This window comes from Terrapene carolina, unplaced genomic scaffold (assembly GCF_002925995.2).
Source record: "Terrapene carolina triunguis isolate 2854851 unplaced genomic scaffold, T_m_triunguis-2.0 Scaffold85, whole genome shotgun sequence".
Lineage (NCBI taxonomy): Eukaryota > Metazoa > Chordata > Testudines > Emydidae > Terrapene > Terrapene triunguis.
In genome coordinates this window covers 4,782,960-4,809,028 of record NW_020664436.1, presented here as the reverse complement: position 1 = coordinate 4,809,028, position 26,069 = coordinate 4,782,960, and the positions used below count along the sequence as shown (strand labels likewise).

At 47.3% G+C, this 26,069-nt stretch overlaps 1 protein-coding gene across 1 annotated transcript in view; it reads left to right on the top strand.

The window, feature by feature from the left end:
- The window catches only part of DNAH8 (dynein axonemal heavy chain 8), a 525,323-nt gene that overhangs the window by 198,434 nt on the left and 300,820 nt on the right, over nt 1-26,069 (top strand). The window contains exon 27 of the mRNA XM_026649503.1: nt 14,081-14,207. Within this exon, the coding sequence (XP_026505288.1) occupies nt 14,081-14,207 (127 nt within the window). The remainder of the gene's footprint in view (nt 1-14,080; nt 14,208-26,069) is intronic.

Below are 26,069 nucleotides of genomic sequence, written 5' to 3'. Positions count from 1 at the left end.
GCATTAGACTGTCCAGGAGAAATGTGTTTCCTCTCTGAACTGGTCCAGGTTGGGCAAGACATTGTGTGTGGAACCCTCGGAAGCAGCTCTGCTGAGACCCTCAGGCTGGAGGGTAAGGTGTGGGAAAAGAGGGATTCAACAGTGACTGACGGTGACCGGGGCAGAAAGACAAATGCTCTCCAGTCCTATCTATGAATGCAGGTATCATCTCGTCATTCCAAAGTCTTTCTGGCTCTGTCACATGAACTGGGACCTTTAGGCATTTGTATTGGAACTCCTTGGACTCTGGGCCATACAGAAACCTTTGTAATGCTGGAGGTTATCATCCTTCCTTACGCGCAGTCTCCACTCCTTTTGGGCCCTGCCCTCCTGAGAGATGTCCTTACCCCAGAAGAAGAACTGTTGCTGTTGTCTCAGGAGAGGTCCGATCTCCATCCATTGGGCAGGAACTCCTCAGTACCAGCGGTACCGTTGCTACCAATGCAAATGTCCTCAGAATCAGAGGACTGGAGGAGATAGCTGCACCAGTATCTTCGCAAAGGCAGTAGAGCCCTGACAGACAGCCAAGGCATTATTATCCCTCCAGTTATGACCCCCTCCAGGGACACTTGGTATCGATTCCCGCGGGGGCCACCATGATCTATGGATTCTTCCTTCTGGCCTTTTTGGGGCCTGGGGTCCCCTATGGCAGGCACTTCTCAGGAGTCGTGCCACTTCTCCCCCTCTCGTCAGCTGGTTCCATCAATATATGAGGAGGAAGAACCAGACCTGGTTCCACTGGTACTGCCGGTTCTGATGGGGGCCTCCTAATAGTCTCTGGATGCTGCCATCACTCCTTCATCACCCTCTCCACCGGATAACCACTGGCAATATCAGGAGTTGTTGCAAGGGGTCACTAATGATCTACATATCCTGCTAGAGGAGTCCCAGGACCCTCAACATTGATTCCTGAACATTTTATAACCACAGGGACCAACCAGGAGGCCCTTCTAATCAATAAGGCCATATTAGAACAGTCCAGAGCATCTGGTACACACTAGAATCTCGTGCTCCTATGCCAAAAAGAGCCAAAAGATGCTATTTTGTGCTGGCCAAGGGTGCTGACTTCTTGTTTTCCCATATGACCCTAAGTCATTGGTGATACAGGCAGCTATGGAGAGAGCTTGGCCACACCACCAAAAATCTACCCTGCCAAATAAAGGGTCAAAGAGACTGCATCTCATGGGTAGGAAGGTGTTCTCCTTCACAGGCCTCCAATTTCATATAGCTAATTAACATGCTTTATTAGCAAATTACAATTTTAACATCTATACTACGCTCGCGGAATTTAAAGACAAACTACCCATGGAAGACTGAGCCCAGTTTCTATTCTCTCTGGACGAGGGGAAATTGGTAGCAAAGGTGGCTCTTCAGGCTGTGGTAGATGCCACAGATACAACATCCAAATCTTTGGCCAAAGGATCATGTGAAATGACTTGTGGTTCCAGTCATCGGACTTCCCAAGCGAGGCCCAAAATACTATACAAGACCTCCCCTTTGATGAGTTCAACTTTTTAAATGAAAAGACTGATGAGTTTCTACACTCTGTAAAGGACTCAAGATCCACCCTGCAATCCCTGAGGATTTACACTGCTGCCCCCAGGAGGAAACACTAGAAACAGACCGTTAGACCAAGACTACCCCCCTTCACATACCCTATACTACCAGCATCCACCTGAACCTCTTTGTACGTGACAAAGGATTTAGAGGTTCCATTTCTTGTCTCTCTCCACTGCTGCACCCTCCAAGTACTCCCAGCAACAGGCCAGAGGCCCTTTTTTGGCATGCACATCAAGACCCATGTACCACCACTGATGCCACCTACTTCTCCTCCTGTCATCTTTTGAGGCCATCTTACTTTATTGCCAACAGTTGGAACAAGATCACCATGGAAACTTGGGTTCTGGAGATTATCCATGAGGGATACTCTATAGAGTTTCTTTCTCTCCCACCTCACAAACCACCTTCCCAACACCACTTCGGGGATCCCTCTCACCAACTGATTCTTCAACAGGAATTGGAATCCCTGTAATGTCGGGCGTGATAGAGAGTGTCCCACTTCAGTACCAAGGGAGAGGGTTCTATTCCCCATATTTCCTAATCCCAAAAAAAGACAGAGGGTGGAGACCCTCTTGGACCTTCAGCAGTTCATCATCTTTATCCGAAAGCTGAAATTCAGGATGATTACTCTGGCCTCTATAATCCCCTCCTTTCAGAAGGGAGTGTGATTCACAGCTCTCGACATGAAGGATGCATATTTCTGTCAATTAGCCACTTTTTAATCCATTCAGTGTGTGCCATATTAATTTTGTGTCATTCTAGTTTTTTAATCAAAATGACACATGATACCAAGTCAAATGCCTTATAGGTATTAAGTTATCTGGTTTATTCTCCTTTCAGCCTTAGTGTTTGTAAGGCTACAGATTTGACAGGATGTTTGAGACCTTCAAATCAGCCATTGCTCCTGCACTTCTTATGATGATTGTCTATCTTAGTTTCTTGCATCAGGACATGGAATTACAGGCTGTTGGGTCCTAGAAACCATGATGTGTGGCTACTCAATCTAGTTCCACTCCCTGCTTCCTCCCAAGATATCTCTTTTCAGGGATCCCTCTAATGAGAAAATGTTGAGATCAAGTGTCTCCCCTACTGAAGATAGAATCCACAGAAAACGTTGCAGGGGAGTCAGAGGGGGAGAAATCTATTCAAGGTACTCTTTCTGCAAAAGGACAGTGGTCTTTACCCTAATCATGGACTTTGGAAAGTTTAACAGATACATCAAGAGTTTTAAGTTTCAGATACTCACTTTGTCTTTCATAATCCGTTCAATCTCCTTGTAAGATTGATTTGGGATTTTCAGTTTGAAAGATCTTTAGTTTCATATTGCAGTCAGGTCATTCCACTTTCAGTACCTCAGATTTTATAGAGTCATAGAAATGTAGGGCTGGAAGGGACCTTGAGAGGGACCCTGTATGTGAGGCTAAACCAAGTATACCTAGACAATCCCTGACAGGTATTTGTCTAACCTGTTCTTAAAAACTTTCTATTATGGGGATTCCACAACCTCCCTTGGAAGCCTATTCCAGTGCTTTACTATCCTTATAGTTAGAAAGCTTTTCCTAATATCTAACTAAATCTCCCTTGCTGCAGATTTTACCCATTACTTCTTGTCCTACCGTCAGTGGACATAGAGAACAATTGATCATTGAACTCTTTATTGCAGTCCCCAGCTTAGATGAGTAGTGAATTCAGCCACCTTGAAAAGTCTTACAAGCCTCAGCAGAAGGAACTTGCAACCTATTTCAATCTGTGAGTTTCCTCATACATTAAAAAAATTCTCAACGGTCCCAACCCAGGATCTCTTTAATTGAAGCCATTCTGGGCTAGATTCAGGTCAACACCTTCCTTCTGAAGTAAAGAGTTTTGAACCTCTCAGACCATATATACCAGGGATCGGCAACCTTTGGCCTGTGGCCCGCCAGGGTAAGCCAGGGCTGCGGGAAGCGGCGGCCAGCACATCCCTCGGCCCGCGCCGCTTCCCACAGCCCCCATTGGCCTGGAGCAGCAAACCGTGGTCAGTGGGAGCCGCGATTGGCTGAACCCGTGGACGCAGCAGGTAAACAAACCGGCCCAGCCCGCCAGGGTGTTTACCCTGGCAGGTTGCGTGCCAAAGGTTGCCGATCCCTGATATATACTGTGTGTTGAAGCAGAACTCATGTCAGACAGTGAAATTCTGCCTCCAGTTGATGGGTCTCATGGCTTCCATGAAACATGTGACATCCTTTGCTCAACTTTGAATGAGGCCACTTCAACACTTGCTAGTTCAGAACTTCAGAGCCATTGTGGAATGTCTTGTCATCTTGACAATTATATCAGAAATCCTCCAGGTCTTCTTCAAGTTGCTTGTACATATATATTCCATTTGTGGTGCACATGAGCTGCGTACACTTGGGAGCAAAATCTTTTGGGTCATATACATGACCTTATGCATTGTATTGAGGTTGTAAAGGGCAGAGTGGGTCCAGCTGATCCTTTTTACCATCCATTGCTATGAGATGGAATCCCAACAGTGTCTTTTGTCTTCATGCACACACTAAATCAGTTGTTGTATATTTAATTTTAAATACTATAATTGTTTCAGTTTACTTATTCGTATCATTAGTGTAGTTTTGCCTGTAGTCACATAGGTTTACTTCTTATTATTTTTGATTTTTAATTGTTTTCTGTTTGAGGGGAAATATATTTCCCTGGTACCAGGATGTAGGGATGACTGAACCAAAGTTTCCTGGGTTCAAGTACTGCCCCTTCTGTGGTGTGACTATAATGTTCACACGAGGATCACAAAAGATTCCTCTTTTGTCTCAGAGAGGAGCATATCCCTAACAAATGCTCCATTTGCAAGTCCTTTTCAAAAAGGTCAAGAGAGGCTTGTCTCAAATTATTTCTCTCTCAGAGGGCTATGTGGCTCTCATCAGACCTGACCAAACAAGACCTCCTTCCAAACATGAAAGTCTGAGTCCAGAAGTGCCCTAATGAGCTCTGGATCAGCTGCTAGCTCCATAAACAGATGTAGCCCTGACTATGGAAAGTGATGGATTACCGCACGGGCCGATGGGTCCTTGCCCAAGGGCCCCGGCTAATTTGGGGGGCCCGCAGGAATGGCCAGAACTCTGCCCCTACTCCTCCTGTCCCCCCGCTCTGCTTCTCCTCTGTCTTCCCCCTGAGGCCACACCTCCAGCCCTGCTGGCAGCCTGTGGAATGGCTAGCAATCCATATTCCCTCCGCCCCCAGGCCGTGCTGGCTGAGCAGCTGAGGTGGCCCGAGTCTGTCCCTGTGTCTCACTGGACCAAGCCCCAAGCCCCCCTCTCCTGCTTGGCACGGGGATGGACCAAGGGCTCCCCCATGCTGCGCTGGACCGAGCCCCAGCCCTGGCCCAACATGGGGCTGGACTGAGCCCCTCTTACCCATGAAGGCACAGAGTTCACTCGCCTGAGCCCCTCTCCCTTACTCCCATGAGGCACGGAGCTCACCCCAGTCCCTCTTCCTTTCCCCCTTCCCTCCCCGGCATGGAGCTGATCTGAGCCCCTTTTCCTCCTCCCCCTGCATGAGGGAGCCCACTCACCCGAGCCCCTCTTCCCCATAAGGGGCAGAGCTCACCTGAGCCCCTCTCCCTTCCCCTTACTCCCTGAGCTGGCCCAAGCCCCTCTCCCATCACCCATGCAGGGCTGGCCCGAGCCCCACCGCTCACCACCACCACCCTCAAGCCCCGCTGCTCACCCCTCCCCAAGCTCCTTTTTGGCAAAACTGGGCATTGTCCTGTTGGGTCTTGCCAACTGGTGATCAGGCAGGGGGCAGAGCTCCATGGCAGGAGGGAGGTTGTGGGGGGCTCAAATGTTCTTTGAGCCCAGGGTCCCAGTGTATCTTAATCCGCCTCTGACTATGGACCCTGGTAGGGCTGTGAAACAGTCGTAAGTCTTCTGCCAGTGGGAGAAAGGAGCATCACTCCTCCGGCAAATGTAAAGTCAGATCCCTTTCTGCAGACCTGACCAAAAAGAAGGGTGAAATTGCTTCATCACTCCCACACTGTGGAAACACCACAGTCCAAATTGGATATTGCAGGAGCCCTGAGAATGCATCGCACTGTACTTTTAAGACTGTCTCAGGGATTGAGACAACCCCTGCACCAGTTTGCATGACATCATCTTTCTCAATACTTTAATCATGTATGGTACCAGGAGATCCCCAGGTAACAGCAGAGCCAGACTCTGTTACTCTCCACTCTGCTGAAAATCTCAGCTATGGCACTGACTACCACTGCTGCATGAACACATCTTCATCACCAAGCAAGACGTATTCCATGGTGCTCCCTGGAATCCTGGCTAGGTTAGATCCTCCTTTCTGATTCTGAAATACCAGGGAAGGGTCCCATATATACTCCCCAAGGTTCCATTCATGGGAGCCTTATGCATCAAGAGGAAATCAAAGGCCTCCTATACACAACATACATCAAGTATTTACAAGGAAAGACATAATTCCTGATTCACTCCACTTTGACCTCCAGGTCCCTTTCCTTACCGCATGCCTTCATGACCTTTTTGAAGCTGTTGGGGCTTACACAATGCCAGATAACGCCCTCTTCTGAACTTCCATCTAGGATTAGGACCACCTCCCCTTTCCTTTTCCAGGAGCTAAGTAGCTCAGATTCCTATACATCAGACTGAGCATACAGAGAAAATTTCTGAGGAGGAACTTCCTTCTGTGGAGGAACACACTATATCAGCTGGCATCTCATCATTGTCCCAGACGAAACAGTGGTTCCATCCACACCAGTCCAGTTGGATGACTAAGAACTTTGAGGACTTAATCTGCCATATTGAGGAGTCTCTTGAAATACCTGTGGATGTACTAGAAGAGAGCTCCCACAATCTCTTTGATATACTGCATGCTTCCATGCCTGGTCAGCTACTGCTAGCTCTTAATGACAAAAAACATATGGCAAACTTTGGCATCGGTTGCACCAACCTCTGAGAAAGAGGAGAAGAGGTACCAGGTACTGTCCACTGGATTTGTATACCTATCTGTACACCTATACTTGGTTCCATAGTGGTTGCGGAAGCACAGGAGAGGAACAAACAACATCCAAAAATGACACCATTGGACAAGGAGCCCAAACAGCTGGATTTTTTTGTGAGGAAGAACTATTCACAGCCACTCTGAAATTAAGACTTGCTAACTATCAAGCACTGTAAGAAAGGTCTGATTACTGAAATTGGCATAAGTTCTCAGACTTAATTAACAGACTTCCTCAATAATAACAATACAGTGAAACCCCACTATAACGTGATGATTGGGGTCCAGAAAATTCGATTGCGATAAATGCGGGGTCGCGGTATAGCGGAGTTACAAAAATTTACCATTTCAAGCCGGTCAGTTTCAAGCCGGTCAATTTCTCTTGGGCAGAAAACGACTTGCGTTTGTGAACTGCCCATAACAGTAACTGAAAGGGTGCAGCTCCAGCAGCGGGGGCTCTCAGCCATGCAGTGAGAGAGGGAAACACTTGGGGAGAACAGGGGAGACGTGCAAGGGGCAGAGGAAGAGCGAGGAGCAGCTGGGGAGGAGAACGGCCCTTCTCGCCAAAAGGAGAAGCGGGGGTAGGGGGGAAGAGGCAGTGGGGAAGGCACATTTCTTTTTTTTTTTTTGCTTGGGGCAGCCGGAGCCACCTTATGATCGCGTTATATCCAAATTCGCGTTATCGCGGGGCGCGTTATAGTGGGGTTTCACTGTACCTATCTTTTATATAGCACTTTTAATCAGTAGATCTCAAAGTGCTTTACAAAGCAGGAATATTCAAATCTTTGATTACTGAAGGGCAGCTGAAAGCCAAGATGGCTCTCTAGGCCTCATTAGACACCTCCAGCACTGTGGCTCAGTCCATGACAATCTTGATCACCATGAGGAGAGTATCTTGGCCTCAGTATTCAGGCATCCCAAGGGAGGAGAAGACGAGAATTTAAGACTTCCCTTTTGAGAGCTCTAAACTCTTTAGCAGAAAGATGGATGACATTCTGCATTTGTCAAAGGACCCTTCTAGAAACATATACACCAGCTCCTAAAAGGGAGGAGGGAAGATTACAGTCATATTCTAGGCAGAGAACATTCTTGAATGCCTTTTACCATCAATGGCTCTATAAACCTCCAAGAGGCAGTGCTTCCAAAATAGGAGACCTCTGACGTCTACATCAGCCACCTATCATGCTGTGACCACTTCAAAGCAATCCTTTTGGTGTGTTAGTCGATGGTCGCCCAACAATCAGTCCACACGATCTTTACCACTTCTTCCTCCCATTTGGGGACTGCCTTTATTATTTCCAAGGAACATGAAGCCTTATAACATCAGACTGCTGGGTTCTAGAAATAATCTTGGTTGGGTAGTTGTGTACATTCCCTACTCCTCACCCCCTTTCCCTGCCCTGATTCAGGCATTTTTCTCACTTCAATAAGTGCAATCCCTTCGTGATCTAGGAGCAATAGATGAATTTCCATTTCGGTACAGGGGGAAGGGTTATTATTCCAATTATTTTCTACTACCAAAAAAAAAAAGGAGGGGATAGCATCATATTCTGGATTTGAGGTGTCTCAATGCCTTCTTTTGCCACTTCAACTTCAAAGTGCTAACTAAGGGCTTCCTAATTCCATTGCTAGATTCACAGGACTGGATTCTAACTCTTGCTTTGCAAGATGCATACTTCCATATCTCCAGTCACACCTCTCATAGAAAATGCCAAAGGTTTCAAGAAGGAGAGGCTCACTACCAATTCAGAGTTCTACGCTTTAGACTATTGACAACACTGAGCATCACCAAATGCTTATCAGTGTTAGTGGCTCATCTCAGAAATGAGGAGTAACAGTAACCCTGATCCGAGGGAAATAACATCAACAATTGGAGAATTCCATTCATCAAATTATCTGACACTTTGTTGAGTTAGGCCTGAAAATCAACAACAACAAAAAATTCCATAATAGAATCATCAAGGTCTGATGCTTCTTTTGGCAGAGCTGTACTACAGTCTTTAAGTAGATTCTGAGCACCCATCTCCTTGCATCAGGTCACTGCTTATGAGACACCAAGAGTGGAATATATGTGGACAAGCTTGAAGAAGAAATGGTTACTTCCCTTACAGTAACTGTAGTTCTTAGATGTCAATATATATCCCACGACCAGTCGTCTTTTCTCTCTGTTGCGAAATCCTGTAACACAGGTTCTGTATTAGCAAAGGTATTGGGGGGCGGTTGGGACAGCTCCATCCTTTATGCCCATGGTACAGGACACAAGGACACATCAGACACTGTATGACCCCAAAAGTGCCTGTGCACCAAGCATGGAATTTCTACAACTCACCGGCAAGGATGATGTCCTTGAGAAGAAGCAGAGTTGTGCTCAGCCAAATTAATGCAAACAGTTGCTAAAACAGTTAATGGTCTACTGGATTTCACAGAAATGCAATCACCCAGAAACAGATTTGTTTGTCATCAATATTTATGTGAAATGTTCAAGAATATGATCAAGGGCATGATGGACATACATTTTCTCTCTGTAATTTTCCTTTAGAATTGGAACAAAGCCTTGATTATTCAAGTATTTGGGAAAATAAAACAAGATAAAGCAAGAGTCCTTTTGGATACATCTTCACAGCCCGTGGCAGCCTGCAGTAGTGAGCTTGGAAGTCAACAGCAAGCTGGCAAGTCAACAGACTCAGACTCGTGAGGCTTGTGCTACAATGCAAAAAATAGCTGTGTAGACAGAGCTTTTAATTTGTGACATGGGCTGGAGCTCGTACTCTGAAGCCCCTCTCTAACCATCAGAGCCTAAGCTGCAATATCTACACACCTGTTTTTAAGCACTCGGAGGCTCACTGCTGCAGGTTGTGTAGACATACCCTTTGATTGCAGCAGGTTGGGCCAGACATTCAGTGTTCACAGAACTCCGAAAGCTGTCTTGAGAAATGGCTATATCTGCTTGTATCTCCTGTTGACTTAGTCTAATTCAACATTCCAATCCCCAATCTCTTCATTTGGCTACCTAGACCCCGGGAGTCTAACTTCATCTGCCTTGCTTGTTCTGTTAGTGTACAGCTTATACTTTTCAGTGTGGAAAATCATCTATATTAAAATGCTACTTGCAAAAATGCAAAATATTCTGGCTCTGATTTTTCAATCCTAGAATATATGCTTTACCTTAAATTGATGGGCCTTTCCATATCATGAATTCAAGTGCTTTTCTCAGCAATTTCTGTGTTCTGTTTCCCTGTGGGCTGATGCTGTAAGGGTCATTGTTGATAGAGTTTCTTCAAAGAACTGATCAATTTTTCCTCCATTTAAAGTCCCTGTTTTGATCTGGGATCTCAGTCTAATCCTCATGAGGATGAAGAAGGGATAATTTGAGCCCTTGGGAGAGATCTCTTTGTGTCACATGTCTCTAAACAAAGCTTTTCTCCTAGCAGTTGTATCTGCCAAAAGATTTGAGTGTAGTGCAGGCTCTCCTGACTGATCTTCCTTTCACGGACTCAGAGCTCACTCCACTAAGGCTAAGAAAGATACCATGGCCTGCCTTTGTAACATCTCTACTGAAAATATGTAGGGCTGCTATTTTGAGTTTAATACACACTTCTACTCTGCACCACTCTCTTGACTTAGGGTATGTCTATACTGCAATAAAAGACCCACAGCATGACCACAGCTGGCCCAGGTCAGCTGACTTGGGCTTGAGAGGCTTGGGCTGTGGTGCTATAAAATTGCAGTGTAGATGTTCGGGCTTGGGCTGGAGTCTGGGCTCTGAGACCTCGCGAGGGCAGCGTCTCAGAGCCTGGTCTTCTACCTGAGCCCAAACGTCTACACCAGCAGTCCCCAAACTTTTGAGGGTTGTGCCCCCCCTTGCCCCTGTCTGTGCCCACCCCAGAGTTGGGCCGGGAGTGGTGTCGTGGCTCCAGGGGAACGGGGACGCAGACAAGGGTAAGGGGGCTGAGGCTGGGGTCCCAGCTGGGGGGTGGGTCTGGGGCCAGGAACAGTGTCGTGGCCAAAGGCTGGGGGTGGGCACAGGAGAGGAGCTGCAGCCAGGCTGCAGTGGGGGCCGGCAGCAGGCCTGCGGCCAGGTGCAGCTCCACTCCCAGCTTTGTCCTCAGCCTAGGACCTGGACCGGGAATGGAGCCATGGCCAGCAGCCGAGGCTGGGGGCTGGCATGGGGCTGGGTGGCGCTCCCTCCCGCCCACATGGGGGCTTGTCCGGCCCCGCCGCGCCCCTCTGGATATTCGTACATGCCCCCCTAGGGAGGCGTGCCCCACACTATGGGGACCTCTGGTCTACACCACAGTTTTATAGCTGTGCAGCCTGAGCCCTGTGAGCCCAAGTCAGCTGACCTGGGCTCTGAAACTCAGTGCCGTGGATTTTGTATCACAGTGTAGAAATACCCTTAGTACCCATGATAGATGTTCATTTTGGGAGGTGAGTTCTTTGGTCTCTATTCGACTAGTACTCCTCCACCCACCTCTTCATGTGGTTTGTACTGCTAGCTAAACTCTCACAAGTAGTGGGCACACGCAGAGGGCGCTATGAAGAAGAAAATGTTAGTTGACAGTAACTGGAGTTCTCTGTTGCCTCTGCATATTCACACTACCCACCCATATCCCCTTCTTCCTGACAGTTCTTAGGTGAGATTTGAACTCTGAGGTTCAGCAGAAGGAAATGAGATAGCTGGGGACTGCGTGTCTTCCATATAACTTCAGCCCGGGATATTTGGTAACATGAGAGAGAGTTCATGTAGCACTCAATGGACACTGCTCTTTTAGAAGTTTCTGAAGTCCTGCAGCATCCAAGGACACATCCCACAACTGTGACTGTACAAAGACAACACTCTCAAAAAACTCCAATTATGATTAAATAACCTGTTATTCAAAAGACAGCACCTCTGTTACTTGTGATTGACTATTCTGATTTGAAAACTGAAAACAGAATGGAAGCAGAAGTGCAGTTATATTTATATTCCATTTAAATAAACTGATACATTCTTTTTCTTTGCTGCAGAAAATGTATCCTTATGACATTTTTCAATTTTAAGTTATTAATTATAATTAGGACTGTCCAGTTTCCTAGAATAGATTGTAGGGAGCTATTACTAGGAAATACGAGTTTGGGTTTCTTTCAGTGGCACATTGAGCACAGTTGGGACTGTTGCTTAGAGACAATCCTAAGGGTATGTCTACACTACGGGATTAATCTGAATTTAGATAATTCGAATTTGGGAAACAGGTTGTATAAATTCGATTGTGCGCGGCCACACTAAGCACATTAATTCGGTTTTTAACCACATTAATTCGGTGGTGTGCGGCCACACTACCCCATTAATTTAACCACAGTAATTCGGTGGTGTGCGGCCACACTAACCCTAATTCGAATTAACAAAATCGATTTTGGCGCTACTCCGCTCGTCGAGGTGGAGTACAGAAATCGATTTTAAGTGCCCTTTAATTCGAAGTAACTGGCTCTGTAGTGTGGACGGGTGAAGGGTTAATTCGGATTAACGCAGCTAAATCCGAATTAAAGTCGTAGTGTAGACCAGGCCTAACTTGCTCCATTTCACTCCTGCTGGGAACCATTCCCGGTTCATGCAGCTTGCCTTCTCAATATGTCCAGCTTCTCCTCACTGCCTGTCCTGTATGCATTCTCATGGAAGGAACCTGCAAAAGAGAGGTGTCAGACATATGGAGAGTGTATTGAGAAAGAGAGGCTGGCATGGAGCCTAAAGTTGATTTGTACTCAGATAAGAGACTGGGAGTAGAGGAAGGAGCTTTCATCACTTGATACTCAGTCAAGACAGGGGAGGAAAAGGTGGGACACTCAGCAGTGAGAAGGAGTTGGGGCCACTTCAAGAGAAGAGTTGGAGTATGCTTGTCTTCAGGATTCTAAAAGTAAAATCTTTCAAGCAGAATTTTGTGCTCAAATATGACATAACAGTATGGTGTACACTGGCTAACACTGAGTTATTTTATAGCTCCGCCTTGGTTTTTTTCCCTTTTTTTAACAAAACAGTAATTACGTGCCCAGAAATACTAGATAATTAATACATCCACAACAACAATGAATATATAATTTGCTATTTTAATGTACTGAGGGCCAAATTTTCAAAGGCCCGTGTAATGGTAAAACCAAGCACATAGACAATTGCAGTGCAAAATCCTATAGTTGCATGTACATGGAATTACTCAATTCTATAGTTGCATGTACATGGAATCCTATACTTGTGCATGGAATTACTCAATTTGTCCATACAGTTGTGGGAAGTACACATATATTTGATGCAGCTCTTTCATTGTGTGGTTATGATGGAGTGTTTATCTCTTACCAGCCCTAAAGGAGCAAAGGGGCCCAATAGGGGCCAATTAAACTAGAAAACTCCACCTGGAGGGAAATTTAGGCTTAACAGACAAGCACTAATTGAAGATAGAGCCCATCTGGGCAGAAGTAGATGAGGCTTGTATAAAGCCAGGATGTGAGAGCAGAAGAGGGCTGCAATGTGGAAGTCTGCAGTCACTCTCTGGGCCTAGTCAGGAGACAAGAAGAAATCTCAGGGGGGAGCAGAAGCTCTGGGATCCTGACCCTGAGGGATGGGGGTTTACTCAAAGGGGTGGAGAAGGAAAGCCTGGGGTAGGGTATGAAAAAGCCCAGGGAAACAGCTGCCAAAGTCTATACAGTCCCCATCCTTGCAGATGTTTCCCTGGGCTTCTTTCTATCCTGCTTTCTTAGAGTTTCTTTCCCCACAACTTCTCTGGGGTTGACCCTTCTTCCAAGGCTCGAATCCCAGGGCTTATTTTCCCCATGGGTTTCCTCCTCCCCACCTCTGCTCCTGGAGAATGACTTCAGACTCTCTCCCTGCATCCTCCTGCTATTACAAACCTCCTCTAATCATTTTCCATCTTCTCCCTCTGCTGGACTTCATCTGCAATTAGTACTTATAATTCCGAGTCTCCTGTCAGGTGCAACTGTAGAGGTTAAGTGTCCCCTCCTTGACCACCTTAACCCCTTCAGGGCTAATGTGGGCAGGGCCGGCTCTGGCTTTTTTGCCGCCCCAGGCAAAAAAGCCTCCGGCCGCCCCCCCCCCCCAGCGGGGGGGGGGGGGAGGGCGGCCGGAGCCCCGAGGGGGGGGCGGCGAGCCCCAGCGGGGGCTCCGCTCTCCCCCCAGCGGCCGGGGGGAGGGCGGCCAGAGCGCCGGGGGCAGGACGGCGAGCCCGGCCGTGGCCCCGCTCTCCCTGGCGGCCGGAGCGCTGCGCCGCCCCCCTCCAGGTGCCGCCCCAAGCACAAGCTTGGTGGGCTGGTGCCTGGAGCCGGCCCTGAATGTGGGGTGAATACCCCATTACTGCAGGGAGTTCAAAATTTGGCCTTTTAGGTTCATAACTATTACACATTCAAAATGTGATGTATAATATTAAGGTTTGTTTTACTGATGAGATAAAAAGACCATTCATTAACTGAGAGTTTAAACTACCCACAGCAATTTCTGGCTAGCAGTCCCTCTCTGACTGAAATCAGAGCAGAAATTCTTCATTATGCTACTTTTGAACAAGAGATTGAGGATTTAAAACCTACTATTCTTGTAGGTCCAATTGAATTACATACAGGTATGAAAATTTCTCTTTTTTCTTTGTACATAATATAATATAATATAATTAATATAATAAATGAATATAATATTTATATTTAGGGCCTTACCAAATTCATGGTCCATTTTGGTCAATTTCACAGTCATAGGATTTTAAAAATCATAAATTTCCTGATTTCAGCTATTTAAATCTGAAATTTCACGGTGTTATAATTGAAGGGGTCCTGACCCAAAAAGGAGTTGGAGGGGGGAGGTCCTCAAGGAGGGGTTGCGGCACTGCTACTATTACTTCTGTGCTGCTGCTGGTAGGGCGCCACCTTCAGAGCTGGGCGCCCAACCAACAGCCGCCCCGCCAGACACCCAGCTCTTCAGGCAGTGCAGAAGTAAGAGTAGCAATACCGTGACCCCCCTAAAATAACCTTGTGACCCCCTTGCAACTCCCTTTTGGGTCAGGACCCTCAATTTGAGAAAAGCTGGTCTCCCCAGTGAAATCTGTATAGTATAAGGTAAAAGCACATAAAAGAGCACCAGATTTCATGATGGAGAAACTAGATTTCATGGTCCATGATGCATTTTTCATGGCTGTGAATTTGGTAGGGCCCTACCCATAGGAGCTTTAAGAACTGTGTATCATGGTCAGTGATAATTCCTGAGATGGACTCCTATGTTAGATGCCTTATATACCCGGGTGAGACCCATTCTGTGTCCTCATGTGCAGTTTGCTGTGCCTTTACTCCCTGTGCCTGGAGGGAGACGTTTGATTCCTTTAGTGTACATGGCCTCTAGAGCCTACAACAACGGCTAGTGCAGCTGTTCCACTGGGAGTAGTAAAGCCAGCCTCTGTGGTGAGGTTTTCCAATAAGAGGCCTATCCATCTTGGTACTTCCCTGCATATCAGGTCTGAGATCTGCTCTCCAAGACCATCCTCTGTTGTTGAACCTGCTGCCAAGCACCACTAATGCTGGACAAAGGCTTCTTGGCACTGTGCGAGGCAGAAGAAGCCCTCATCGGAGTTGAGTACCCATCTGGCACCAACATCATTAGTACTGACTGGCATCAAGACTTTGGCTCCAAATTCCCTGCTGAAACCCCTTGGATCAAGAAGATGCAGAAGAGGAGGCATTCTGGTCCGTAACAGGGTTATAAGCTGAAAAAGAAGACACATTGTTTTCTTTCCTCACCTCCTTCAATGAATGTGAGCTTCAGATTGTGACGTTGCACTCTATATGATTTTATAAAAATATGCTAATTAGTGTGAATATAATGTAACTGGAATATGCTTCATGCAAAAGGTCTCTTGTAAGGTATCATTACAAAACTTATAATCTACTGAGTGTGGTCATCCTATTTGTATAAATGTATCACTTTTGTATAAGAAACTAGAAATATGAAATATAACTCTGAGGGCCTATTGTAATTATGCAAAGTGTGGGCCATTAATGGTGGTTTGGAATCTTGATGGCTCCCATCAACCAGGACAATTGACTGTAGATGGCTCTGTTTTACTTGTAAGTCTTCCTGTATACGTGCGTGCTGGCAAGTGGGTAATGAAGTCTTACAGTGACATGTGATCATGTCACCTGAACTGGAATCCATCTTTAACCTGGTGCTTTTCCATTGAGAAGGAGGGGGTGGGAACCCAGAGAGGGACAAAGGATTCCCGCCTTATGCAAAAGATATATAAGTGGGTAGAACAGAACAAAGGGGGGCAGCCATCATGAGAAATCCCCTAGCTACCACCTGAGCTGGAACAAGGGCTGTACCAGGGGAAAGGATTGTGCCCAGACTAGGAATGTGTCCAGTCTGTGAAAGAAACCTATTGAAACATCTCTGAAGGTGAGATTTTATCTGTATTCAGTTTTTTTACTGTATTAGGCTTAGATTTGTGTGTTTTATTTTATTTTACTTGGTAATTCACTTTGTTCTGCCTGCTATTACTTGGAACCACTGAAATCCTACTTTCTGTATTTAATAAAATCTCTTTTTACTTTTTAATTAACCCAGAATATGTATTAATAACTGGGGGGGGGGGTGAACAGCTGTGCATACCTCTCTATCAGTGTTATAGAGAGTGAACAATTTATGAGTTTACTCTGTATAAGCTTTATACAGGGTAAAACAGATTTATTTGGGGTTTGGACCCCATTGGGAGTTGGGCATCTGAGTGTTAAAGACAGGAACACTTCTTGCTTTCAGTTAAGTCTGCAGCTTTGGGACACGTGGTTCAGACCCTGGGTCTGTGTAGGAGCAGACTGGCATGTCTGGCTCAACAAGACAGGGTGCTGGAGTCCCAAGCTGGCAGGGAAAGCAGGGGCAGAAGTAGTCTTGGCACATCAGTTGGCAGTTCCCAAGGGGGTTTCTGTGCTCCAACCCGTCACACAGATCTCTTTTACTGATGCCAGCATCACCTTTGGCTGACACCACTGGGGCCAGAAATTTCAGCATAGTCAAATATGGATTACTCTTGTGTGCATACCAGCAACACCAACTACAGCTTTGTACATTATTGGAGGCCCTTCATTAAGGCTGCTCACTATGCTTCCAAATGCCTTTCTGTTGCATGACTGTGCAGCTCCAGTCTTCCAGAATCTCCTTGGAGTATATGATCTCTCTCTCTCAAAGTGATCATGGAAGGCTCACCATTATGGGAGCTTACAATACAGACAGACATTGTGAAAGGGCCTCATTCAAGACCCTCTCCATCTCCTGTTGTGAACTGACATTCAGGAGTCCATGAAGGTCCTGCTGGACGCTATCAAGTTGAATCCAGCCACAAATCTGGCATGGCCACTATCATTGGCACCAATGCCCCTTCTAGTACTATATCCTCCTTCAGCACCTATGCCTTTCTCAGTACCATGTCCTTCCTTGGCATTGATGCCTCCACTGACATCCACCTTCCAGCCAGAACAATCAGCATTGCCAGCATTGGCACTGCAACCTCCTCAAGATGAATTGCCAGTGTCCTTGTTTGTTGCAGAGAGGGCGATTGCCTCTGGCAATGGAATGTTGGATAAGACTGTCTTCTTGTAGAGGATGTGGCTTGATTGAGCCCTAAAGATCAAACAGTAACCTTAGTGGTTCATATGCACATTCCACAATCTACCCTCTGTACCTCAGAGACCTTTATACCTGGGATTCTGCATTTGTGAGGAAACTGAGTGGCAATTGAAGCACTTCACCCTTATTTGCTCTCGACATAGAGCATGAATACTCTCAAGGCGTATGTACACCATACAGACATGGCTGGCTAAAAGACTCCAAACTCGAGTGCATGGGACTCATGTGAACTGTTGGTGATATTTGCATATGAACAGCACATATGGAAGAGCTTCAGTTAGTATATAGGTAAGTAATTTCCCATTTTCTATTGGTAAATACCTGGATGGGTGATTTTGTTTCTAAATTCCGGCTGATAGCTTCATCTTTTCAAGGTGGTCATCTTTTTCGATATAGTCTGTGTTGTCAGACGTCACCGGTGTGGTGCTCTGCTCACTGATGATAACAGTCAGCTTGTGTGTGTGTGTTCTCTCTGTGTGCTGCCTGGGCTCTGCAGATAGCTGACACAGCAGACCCCGAGAGAACCCCCAATGACCACAGACTCCGATAAGGTTCGAAGGCACATGGCCAGGTTTATTGTCAAGCAAAGCACACAGTAATAGTTTCCCGTGGACCCTACAGGACATACTCCGAATATGTGCCCCATGACAATGGACCAGCTCAGTCAGTGGCGGGATTCTCCGCTGCCCCCTAGGCCAGACCAAGGCAACTCCTCAGTGGTAAATTCTTATACACAGGTACAAACAAGTTACACATCACTCCTGACGTATTGAGGTACAACCCTCTGTGTGTTAGGGTGCCGCCTCTCACCTTGTACATGTTGGTTTGAACAAACAACTCTATCCATCATATTATCCTTTTGCCCCTGTCTTTAGGATGGGTCAGCCTGTTCCTTGTTATCTGTGTGGAATGTGCAAATATCAGAGTTTTCTTGGTACCATCCTGGCACATGTTTATATCTCTAGTGTCCAGTACCTTTTAGGTATGTGTATTTTTGCAACATCAGCCCTGTCCTTGCCAGACTCTGAGCAGGGCCTGCCTCTTGCTCACAGCTTAACTTTTCTTTATGTTAACAAAGTCTTGACCATTACTTAGTTCAGGCCTTAGGCTTCATACCGGGCCTCTGATACAAGGGTTTATGTTTCAAGGCCTCATCTTACTACAGCCTGGATCTTAGGGACCCTTCCATGTGATGAATAAGAAAAATCTGGAGCTTTGAGCAAAACCTCATATGGTAAATTTTCATTTTTTTAGATTTCCAAACAAAATTCATCTCAAATTTCAGTTGTCTTATTATCCCAAGGGAGAGTTCTGATGCAACACAACTTGCAAACTATTCAGTCATCCTGCTCAGTCTATACTATTGTTCAAGACAAGTGCTGAATCAAGCCCTCCTTTCTTTTTGAGGATCACATTCTGCTTATATTTGAGGGAGTGGAAGGAGTTACCTCTGTCCTGTGAATGATGTCTATAGTCAAAGGGGGCTATGCTTACAGATTTTGTCAAGTCCTTAACTTGAGTCCTTCCAAAGCTCTTCATCACATCCCTCCAAAGGAAACAGAAGGAAGAGTCAGCTCTCTTCCCTTTGTGATTCACAGATGGTCAGAACAAACAAGACCAGTGCTTTACCTCAGCTGTTTAAATCAGTTTTTCTAATACAAAAACTTGTAGAGGGAGCTTTTGTTCTTCGAGTAGTGTCCCTGTGAGTGCTCCACTTCAGGTGTTGGTGCATCCCTGTGCCATAGATCAGAAATTGTCAGTAGCAAAGCTCAGTCATGGTGCACGTGCGCAGTAGTCGTCTCGTTGTGCCATTGGCGCCTCATCTAGCGTGCACACGACCCAACTCTTTCAGTTCCTTTTGAACTGTCCTTGGCTGAAGACAGAGCTCAGTGGCTTTCTACCTCTTTGTTAAATCTAGAAAGAAATAAGTTAGTAGTAGTTTAGTACGTCTTGTTTAGTTGATACCCTTTTCCAAAACAAAAACAAAAAATACCAAACTTTTTTTATTGTTATTTCCCCCTTCCCCAATGGCAAACTCTTAACAGTCATGATATCTGGTTCTCCAGGCTTTAAAAGATGTGACTCCTGCTGTGAGGCAATGCCAGTCTCCGATGGCCACTCTATGTGTGTCTGATATTTGGGGGAGACACATGTCCCTCCAAAAAGTGTCCATTGTAGTAACCTGAAAGCCAGGGCATGATGCAACAGAGACCTTCACCTCAAAATGATCCTAATGGAAAAGTCCCTTCAACCTACTGATACAGGACCAAAACCAACATCAGCAGATGATTCCCCAGGCAAAACCTCTGCTAAAGAAAGTGCTCAGTCTTCCAAAGTTTCTAGGAAGTGAGCCGCGACCTCCCCTCACAGGGACATGCAATAAAAGAAGAGGTCCCCAGTGAGGTCGCTGCCCTTGGTGCTGAGCTCAGCTAGAGTTAGCACTTTTGAGGCTCCGGGCACCTCTGGCACTGTCCCCTCATGGACCTCTGCCGAACCTCACTGCACCGATAAGGAGTCGAGTCACAGACGCGCCTCCTCCTCTACGGAACCAACCGATATATCCTGTAATTCGCTCTGCTGTAACTAATAAATGTCATCTCCTCACATATATTGACCAACCCAGTTAATGGAGAAACAATAAAAGTCCTAATGGTATGTCACTTGTACGTTGTAGCCATAGAAAATGCTTCAGCACTAGTTCTCAGGCTTTTATTCTGTTTTTTTTTTTTTTTTTAAACATTTGAAAAATGTTAAAATACAGTCTGTTCTGGACTTAAAGAAACTCAACCTGTTCAGTAAAGATCAAACTAAGGGTACATCTACAGTACAAAATTAATTCGAAATTATTCTATTCGAATTTTCAGAAGTGATTTTATACGTTCGGTGTTGTGTGTCCCTACTAAAGCGTGTGAATTCGGCGGAGTGCGTCCACAGTACCGAGGCTAGCATCGAATGTTGGAACGGTGCACTGTGGGTAGCTATCCCACAGTTCCCGCAGTCCCCACCGCCCATTGGAATTCTGGGTTAAGCTCCCAGTGCGTGATGGGGCAAAAACATTCTCGCGGGTGTTTCTGGATGTGTGTCGTCACTCGCTCCTCCCTCTGTGAAAGCTAAGGCAGACTCCATACTGCCAGCAGACGGTGCAGTACGGTGCACCGCCTGTCTCCTGGTACTATGAATCCACCTCGCATGTCCTCTCGTCTTTCTATCTACTCTTTTATCTAACCATTTCCCGCCTTTTTTCGGCCATCGTGAACTGAGCCGCACAGCTTCCGCCGCAAACTCTGCTCTCCCGCTCTTGCAGCTCTAGCGAGCTTCCCGCCTCTGTGAAAGCTACAGAAGACAACCATTTCCCACCTTTTATCGGCCATCTTGAACCGAACAGCTCGTTTCACGCCCTTTTTCCAGGATTACCCATGCAGGCGCCATAGCGCGGCAAGCATGGAGCCCGCTCAGATCTCCGCTGCAGTTTTGACCATTGTAAATACCTCGTGCATTATCGAGCAGTATGTGCAGTACCTGCAAAACCGGGCGAGGAAGAGACGACAGCGCGATTACTATACTGATGAGGACCTGGACACAGAGATTCCTAGAAGCACAGCATGTGGCGATTGGGAGATCATGGTGGCGTTGGGCCAGGTTCATGCCATGGAACGCTGATTCAGCGCCCGGGAAACAAGCACAGACTGGTGGGACCTGACCCTGCCAGCAGGTAGGGGATCTTGGGGGACAACTACTGCACTGGTGGAGTACAAAATAAAGTTTATTAAGAAAATGCAAAAACAGGGAAAATTCAATAGTGAAGGGTATGGGGTTTGTTAAGGTAGACAATTGGGGAGGGGTTTCTTTTAGTAAATAGGATAGGGAGTTTCAATAGTGGGGTACAATACATTAGGTAACCAATTAACACTGAAGTATAAATGTAACAGGTAGCTAACAGTTTCTATGTAAAGGGTGTGTCACAGCAGCATATAACCAACTAACAGTTAGGGGTAAAATGTGTTAAATAACCAACAACTTTAGGTAAAAATGTGTCACAGTGGTGTAAATGTAAAATGTGAGGGGTGTTAGAGAGAAAAAGGGTAACCAATGGGGTTTTATGCTAGACTTCAGTAATACAATTGAGGTTTGGCAGCAGTAGGAGCGGGGTGAGCACGTGGGGGAAGGGATTAAGAGAGAGAGAGACAGACAGACAGAGACATAGAGCAGACAGGCTGCAAGTTTAAATAGCAGAGAGACAATTATACAGAACACAGCAAAATCTTATCTATGATTTAGCTTAACCAAGACTACACAAATTAGCAAGTAACAAAACACAATGCAACAATTCTTTAAGCCTAACTTACAGAGTACAATGCAAGCAATTTTCTAAACCTAACTTAACCACAGCTATGCAAAATGAAATTACAATTTATCTAGACTAAAGGCTAAACCTAACCTAATGGGTGCACCTTATACTAGGGGTAGTTCCAGAGGGCAGAGTGGTGTGTGCCCAGGATACAGCTCCAAGGTGGTGGGGGTTAACTAGTGGTGGCTGCAAGCAGGCTTATTTCTAACAGCAAAGGCGCTGCGGAGCTAGAAGCAGATTACAGATACAGACCAAGGAGTTAGCTTGGGTCTGCCTGCTGGGGAAAGGAAGCCAGCAGCTAGAACAAGGGGAGTGTGCAAGAGGTTTTTCCTTACCAATCCCCAAAGCAGCAGCAGGAACAGCAGTTTCAGCATCAGAGGACGCAGAGAGGACTTGATTCGCTTACAACAATCAGGAGATCTCCAGGCACAAATTTGATGTTCGTGGGTCTAGGGGACAAGGCTGGGACTCACCACCGCGGCGCCTCCTACTGGTTACTCCGGGAATTAGCTCAGTCCAGTGGACTATCCCGCCCATTGTCTCGCCCTCGGTTGGCGTGTCTGAGCCCACGTCGCTCACCAACTCGCGACGTCCTCTTCGGGACCACTGCCCTCCGGCAGTGCCCCTCTGTCTTTCCACACCCCCTTCCGGGGAGGGGGGGTCAATCAGCAGTCTCCTTGTCCAGGCACCGTAGTCAACCACACACCCCAAAGTCTAATCCCTCCGGTCAGGGATCTGGCGTGGTCTGTACTGGCCGCTCCCTATGGCCAATGGCTAGATGTACTGCAAGGGGGTAGGGAGGGACCCAGGCCCGCCCTCTACTCTGGGTCCCGACCCAGGGACCCTCTGGCGGCAGCCTCGCTGTCCTCCTACTCTCCCCTCATTTGTCCGCTTCCCTGGGCCGCTTCCCCTACGGCCCCTTGCACCCGCTAGGCCCTTCCACTCAGGGCCTGCAGCCTGGCAGGCCTCAGGCTAGAACTCCCCTCTGCTCCCTGAGCCTGGTCAGCACTGCGCTGTCCACGGTGCTAGTCTCCCAGTTTAGAGATAGACCTTCCCCTCTCAAAGGCCTGGGACAGACTGACTGCTGTCTCCCTGTGCAGTCTTTTATAGGGCTGAGCCTGGCCCTGATTGGCTGTCTCCAACCTGGGCCCTGATTGGCTCCCAGTAAGCCCTTCTCTGATTGGCTGTGCGTCTGCGCAGGCCCACTGGCTTGCCGCAGCCCATAATCTCATGGAGTGGGGCAGCCGCCCCACTACAGTGGGAGGGGAGTTTAAAACGGGGGTACGCTCAAAAACAAACGAGAGCGGGGAGAGGGCCCCCCAAAGATCCCTAGTTGATCAGACCAGGTGGCAAAGCAAGGACCTTCTCCGGGGGTCTGATCAGAAAATGTCTGGTTTTAAAGGCAAACTTAGGCAGTTTCCCGCCAGTAACTTTGATTGGTTCCCCTTAATCCAGGGGAGGAGAGAAGGCAGGGAAAACTGCAGGTAGGCACAGGACATGTCTGGGCAAGTTCTGAGTCACAGGTATGACTAATATGCTCAGCTATGTGGCCACTTTAGGTCTTGCATACCTGGGCGGAGCACCCTACACCGAGCCGGGTCCGAACAAAGAAGCTAGACAAAGGAGCGAAAAAGCCCCCACCTCCCTGAGCAGAGCAATGGCTCCAGTCAGTCTGCACAAGCCATTTCCATGAGCAGGGCCAGGCTGTGACTGGTCAGTTCCATGGCCGGGGGGGCGGCCACTCAGCACAAACAGAAAGGAAGGGGAAAAAAGGAATTCAGCAGGGGGACAGCTGTAACAGACAGGACCGCATAGTGTTGCAGGTCTGGGATGATTCCCAGTGGCTGCAAAACTTTTGTATGTGTAGGGCCACTTTCATGGAACTTTGTCACTTGCTGTCCCCTGCCCTGAAGCACAAAGACACCAAAATGAGAGCAGCCCTCATAGTTGAGAAATGAGTGGCCATAGCACTGTGGAAACTTGCAACGCCCGACAGCTACCAGTCAGTCGGGAATCAGTTTGGAGTGGGCAAATCTACTGTGGGGGCTGCTGTGCTGCAAGTAGCCAACACAATCATTGACCAGCTGCTATCAAGGGTAGCGACTTTGGAAAATGTGCAGAGCATTGTGGATGGCTTTAATGCACTGGGGTTCCCTAACTGCGGCGGGGCGATAGATGGAATGCATATCCCTGTCTTGGCCCCGGCACACCGGGGTGGCCAGTATGTAAACCGCAAGGGGTACTTTTCCATGGTGCTGCAAGCACTGGTGGATCACAAGGGACGTTTCATCGACATCAATGTTTGATGGCCGGGAAAGGTGCATGACGCTCGCATCTTCAGGAAGTCTGGTCTGTTTGAACAGCTGCAGGAAGGGACTTACTTCCCAGACCAGAAAATTACTGTTGTGGATGTTGAAATGCCTATAGTTATCCTCTGAGACCCAGCCTACCCCTTAATGCCATGGCTCATGAAGCCGTACATAGGCACCCTGGACAGTAGTAAGAAGCAGTTCAACTATAGGCTGAGCAAGTGCAGAATGGTGGTAGAATGTGCTTTTGGACGTTTGAAAGCACGCTGGCGCAGTTTACTGACTCGGTTAGATCTCAGCACAACCAATATTCCAATTGTAATTGTTGCTTGTTTTGTGCTCCACAATATCTGTGAGAATAAGGGGGAGACGTTTATGGCAGGGTGGGAGGTTGAGGCAACTCGCCTGATGGCTAATTTCGCACAGCCAGACAACAGGGCGATTAGAAGAGCGCAGCAGGGCGCGCTGCACATCAGAGAAGCTTTGAAAGCCAGTTTCATGACTGGCCAGGGTACGGTGTGACAGTTGTGTTTGTTTCTCTTGAAGTTACCCGCCCCCTATATATATGAACGGAAATAAAGTCAAAATTGTTTAAAAAACATTCTTTATTATTTGTTTCACAACACATTGAGAGAAATGAGAAGGTAGACTGGAAGAGGGGGGGTATTGGGTTGGGGGATGGAGGAGGAGGAAAGGACAAGTCCAGAAACCGAATCAAAAGTTCGCTTATGCCAGCTTTCTGCTGCTTGGGTGATCCTCTGGGGTTGAGTGTGTGGGTCCCCGTAGCCTCCCCACTTGTGTTCTTGGGCGTCTGGGTGAGGAGGCTATGGAACTTGGGGAGGAGAGAGGGCGGTTATACAGGGGCTGCAGCGGCAGTCTGTGGTCTTGCTGCCTTTCCCTCATTAGATTCACCATACAGCACAGCATGTCAGTTTGCTCCCCCATGAGCTTGACCATAGTGTCCTGCCTGCTCTCATCACACGTGCCCCTCCTCTCTTCGTGTTCCTGTAATGCTTTATAAGGGGAGGGATAGCTCAGTGGTTTGAGTATTTACCTGCTAAACCCAGGGTTGTGAGTTCAATACTTGAGGGGGGCATTTAGGGATCTGGGGAAAAAATCTGTCTGGGGATTGGTCCTGCTTTGAGCAGGGGGTTGGACTAGACAACTTCCTGAGGTCCCTTCCAACCCTGATATTCTATGACTCTGTAATTGTTTGCCTCTATGCATTCAGCTGGGCCCTATCAGTGAAGGAGGACTGCATGAGCTCAGCAAACGTCATCCTAAATTCATTTTTTCCACTTTCTAATCTGGACCAGGCTCTGGGACGGAGTAGATAGGTGCTGCATTGAAACATTTGCACCTGCGTGAGGAGAAAAAGGGAGGGTAATATTTTAAAAGATACATTTCAGAGAACTCTTTCTCAGTTAAACAGGCAATTCATAGTACACAACAAATGTTCTTTCGGTACAAGTTAGCATTTTGCCTCTTGTACTGAAGTGCCTGCCACCTTGGTGTGAGTAAGCCATCACACACGGCCGGACAACAGAATTCAGCTTGCAGGCAGCCATGGTAAGCCCTAGGGGCACGCGGGGTTCTGCTTCTTCCGCATTAATTTCAATGCTTTCAAATTGCTGGGCCCCCTTTCCCACAGCAAGCAGTGCCTGGTGGATTTGCCATATAAAAGGAGGGCCTGCAGGCTCTCTGGGATGATTGCTTCACACAACACCCTCTCCCCCTCCCCCCTGCACCCACTGCGTGGTTCCGATGAGGCTCTGAGCTGGGATGAGCCCTTTAAACTAAACGCGAACAGCCCAGCGCGACTGGGTTTCCCCTCAGCCCCCCACCACGTGGCTCCGATCAGGCTCTCACTCACCAGAAGTACCTTCTCCAGGGTCATGGTCCGGGAGCCCGCCTTGGGAGTGGGGGGAGGCTATTGGTTCCAGTGTTAAGAATAGTTCCTCGCTAGGTGGGAAAACAGATTCCCCACTTGCCACCTGTGCACTGTCCTCCTCCTTCTCCTCCTCCTCCTCCTCCTCCTCTTCGTCTTCCAATGACTCATCCTCCTCGCTAAATGCAACTCCCCCCTTGCAGGTGTCCACGGAAAGTGGTGGGGTAGTGGTGGCGTCACCCCCCATAATTGCATGCAGCTCACTGTAGAAGCGGC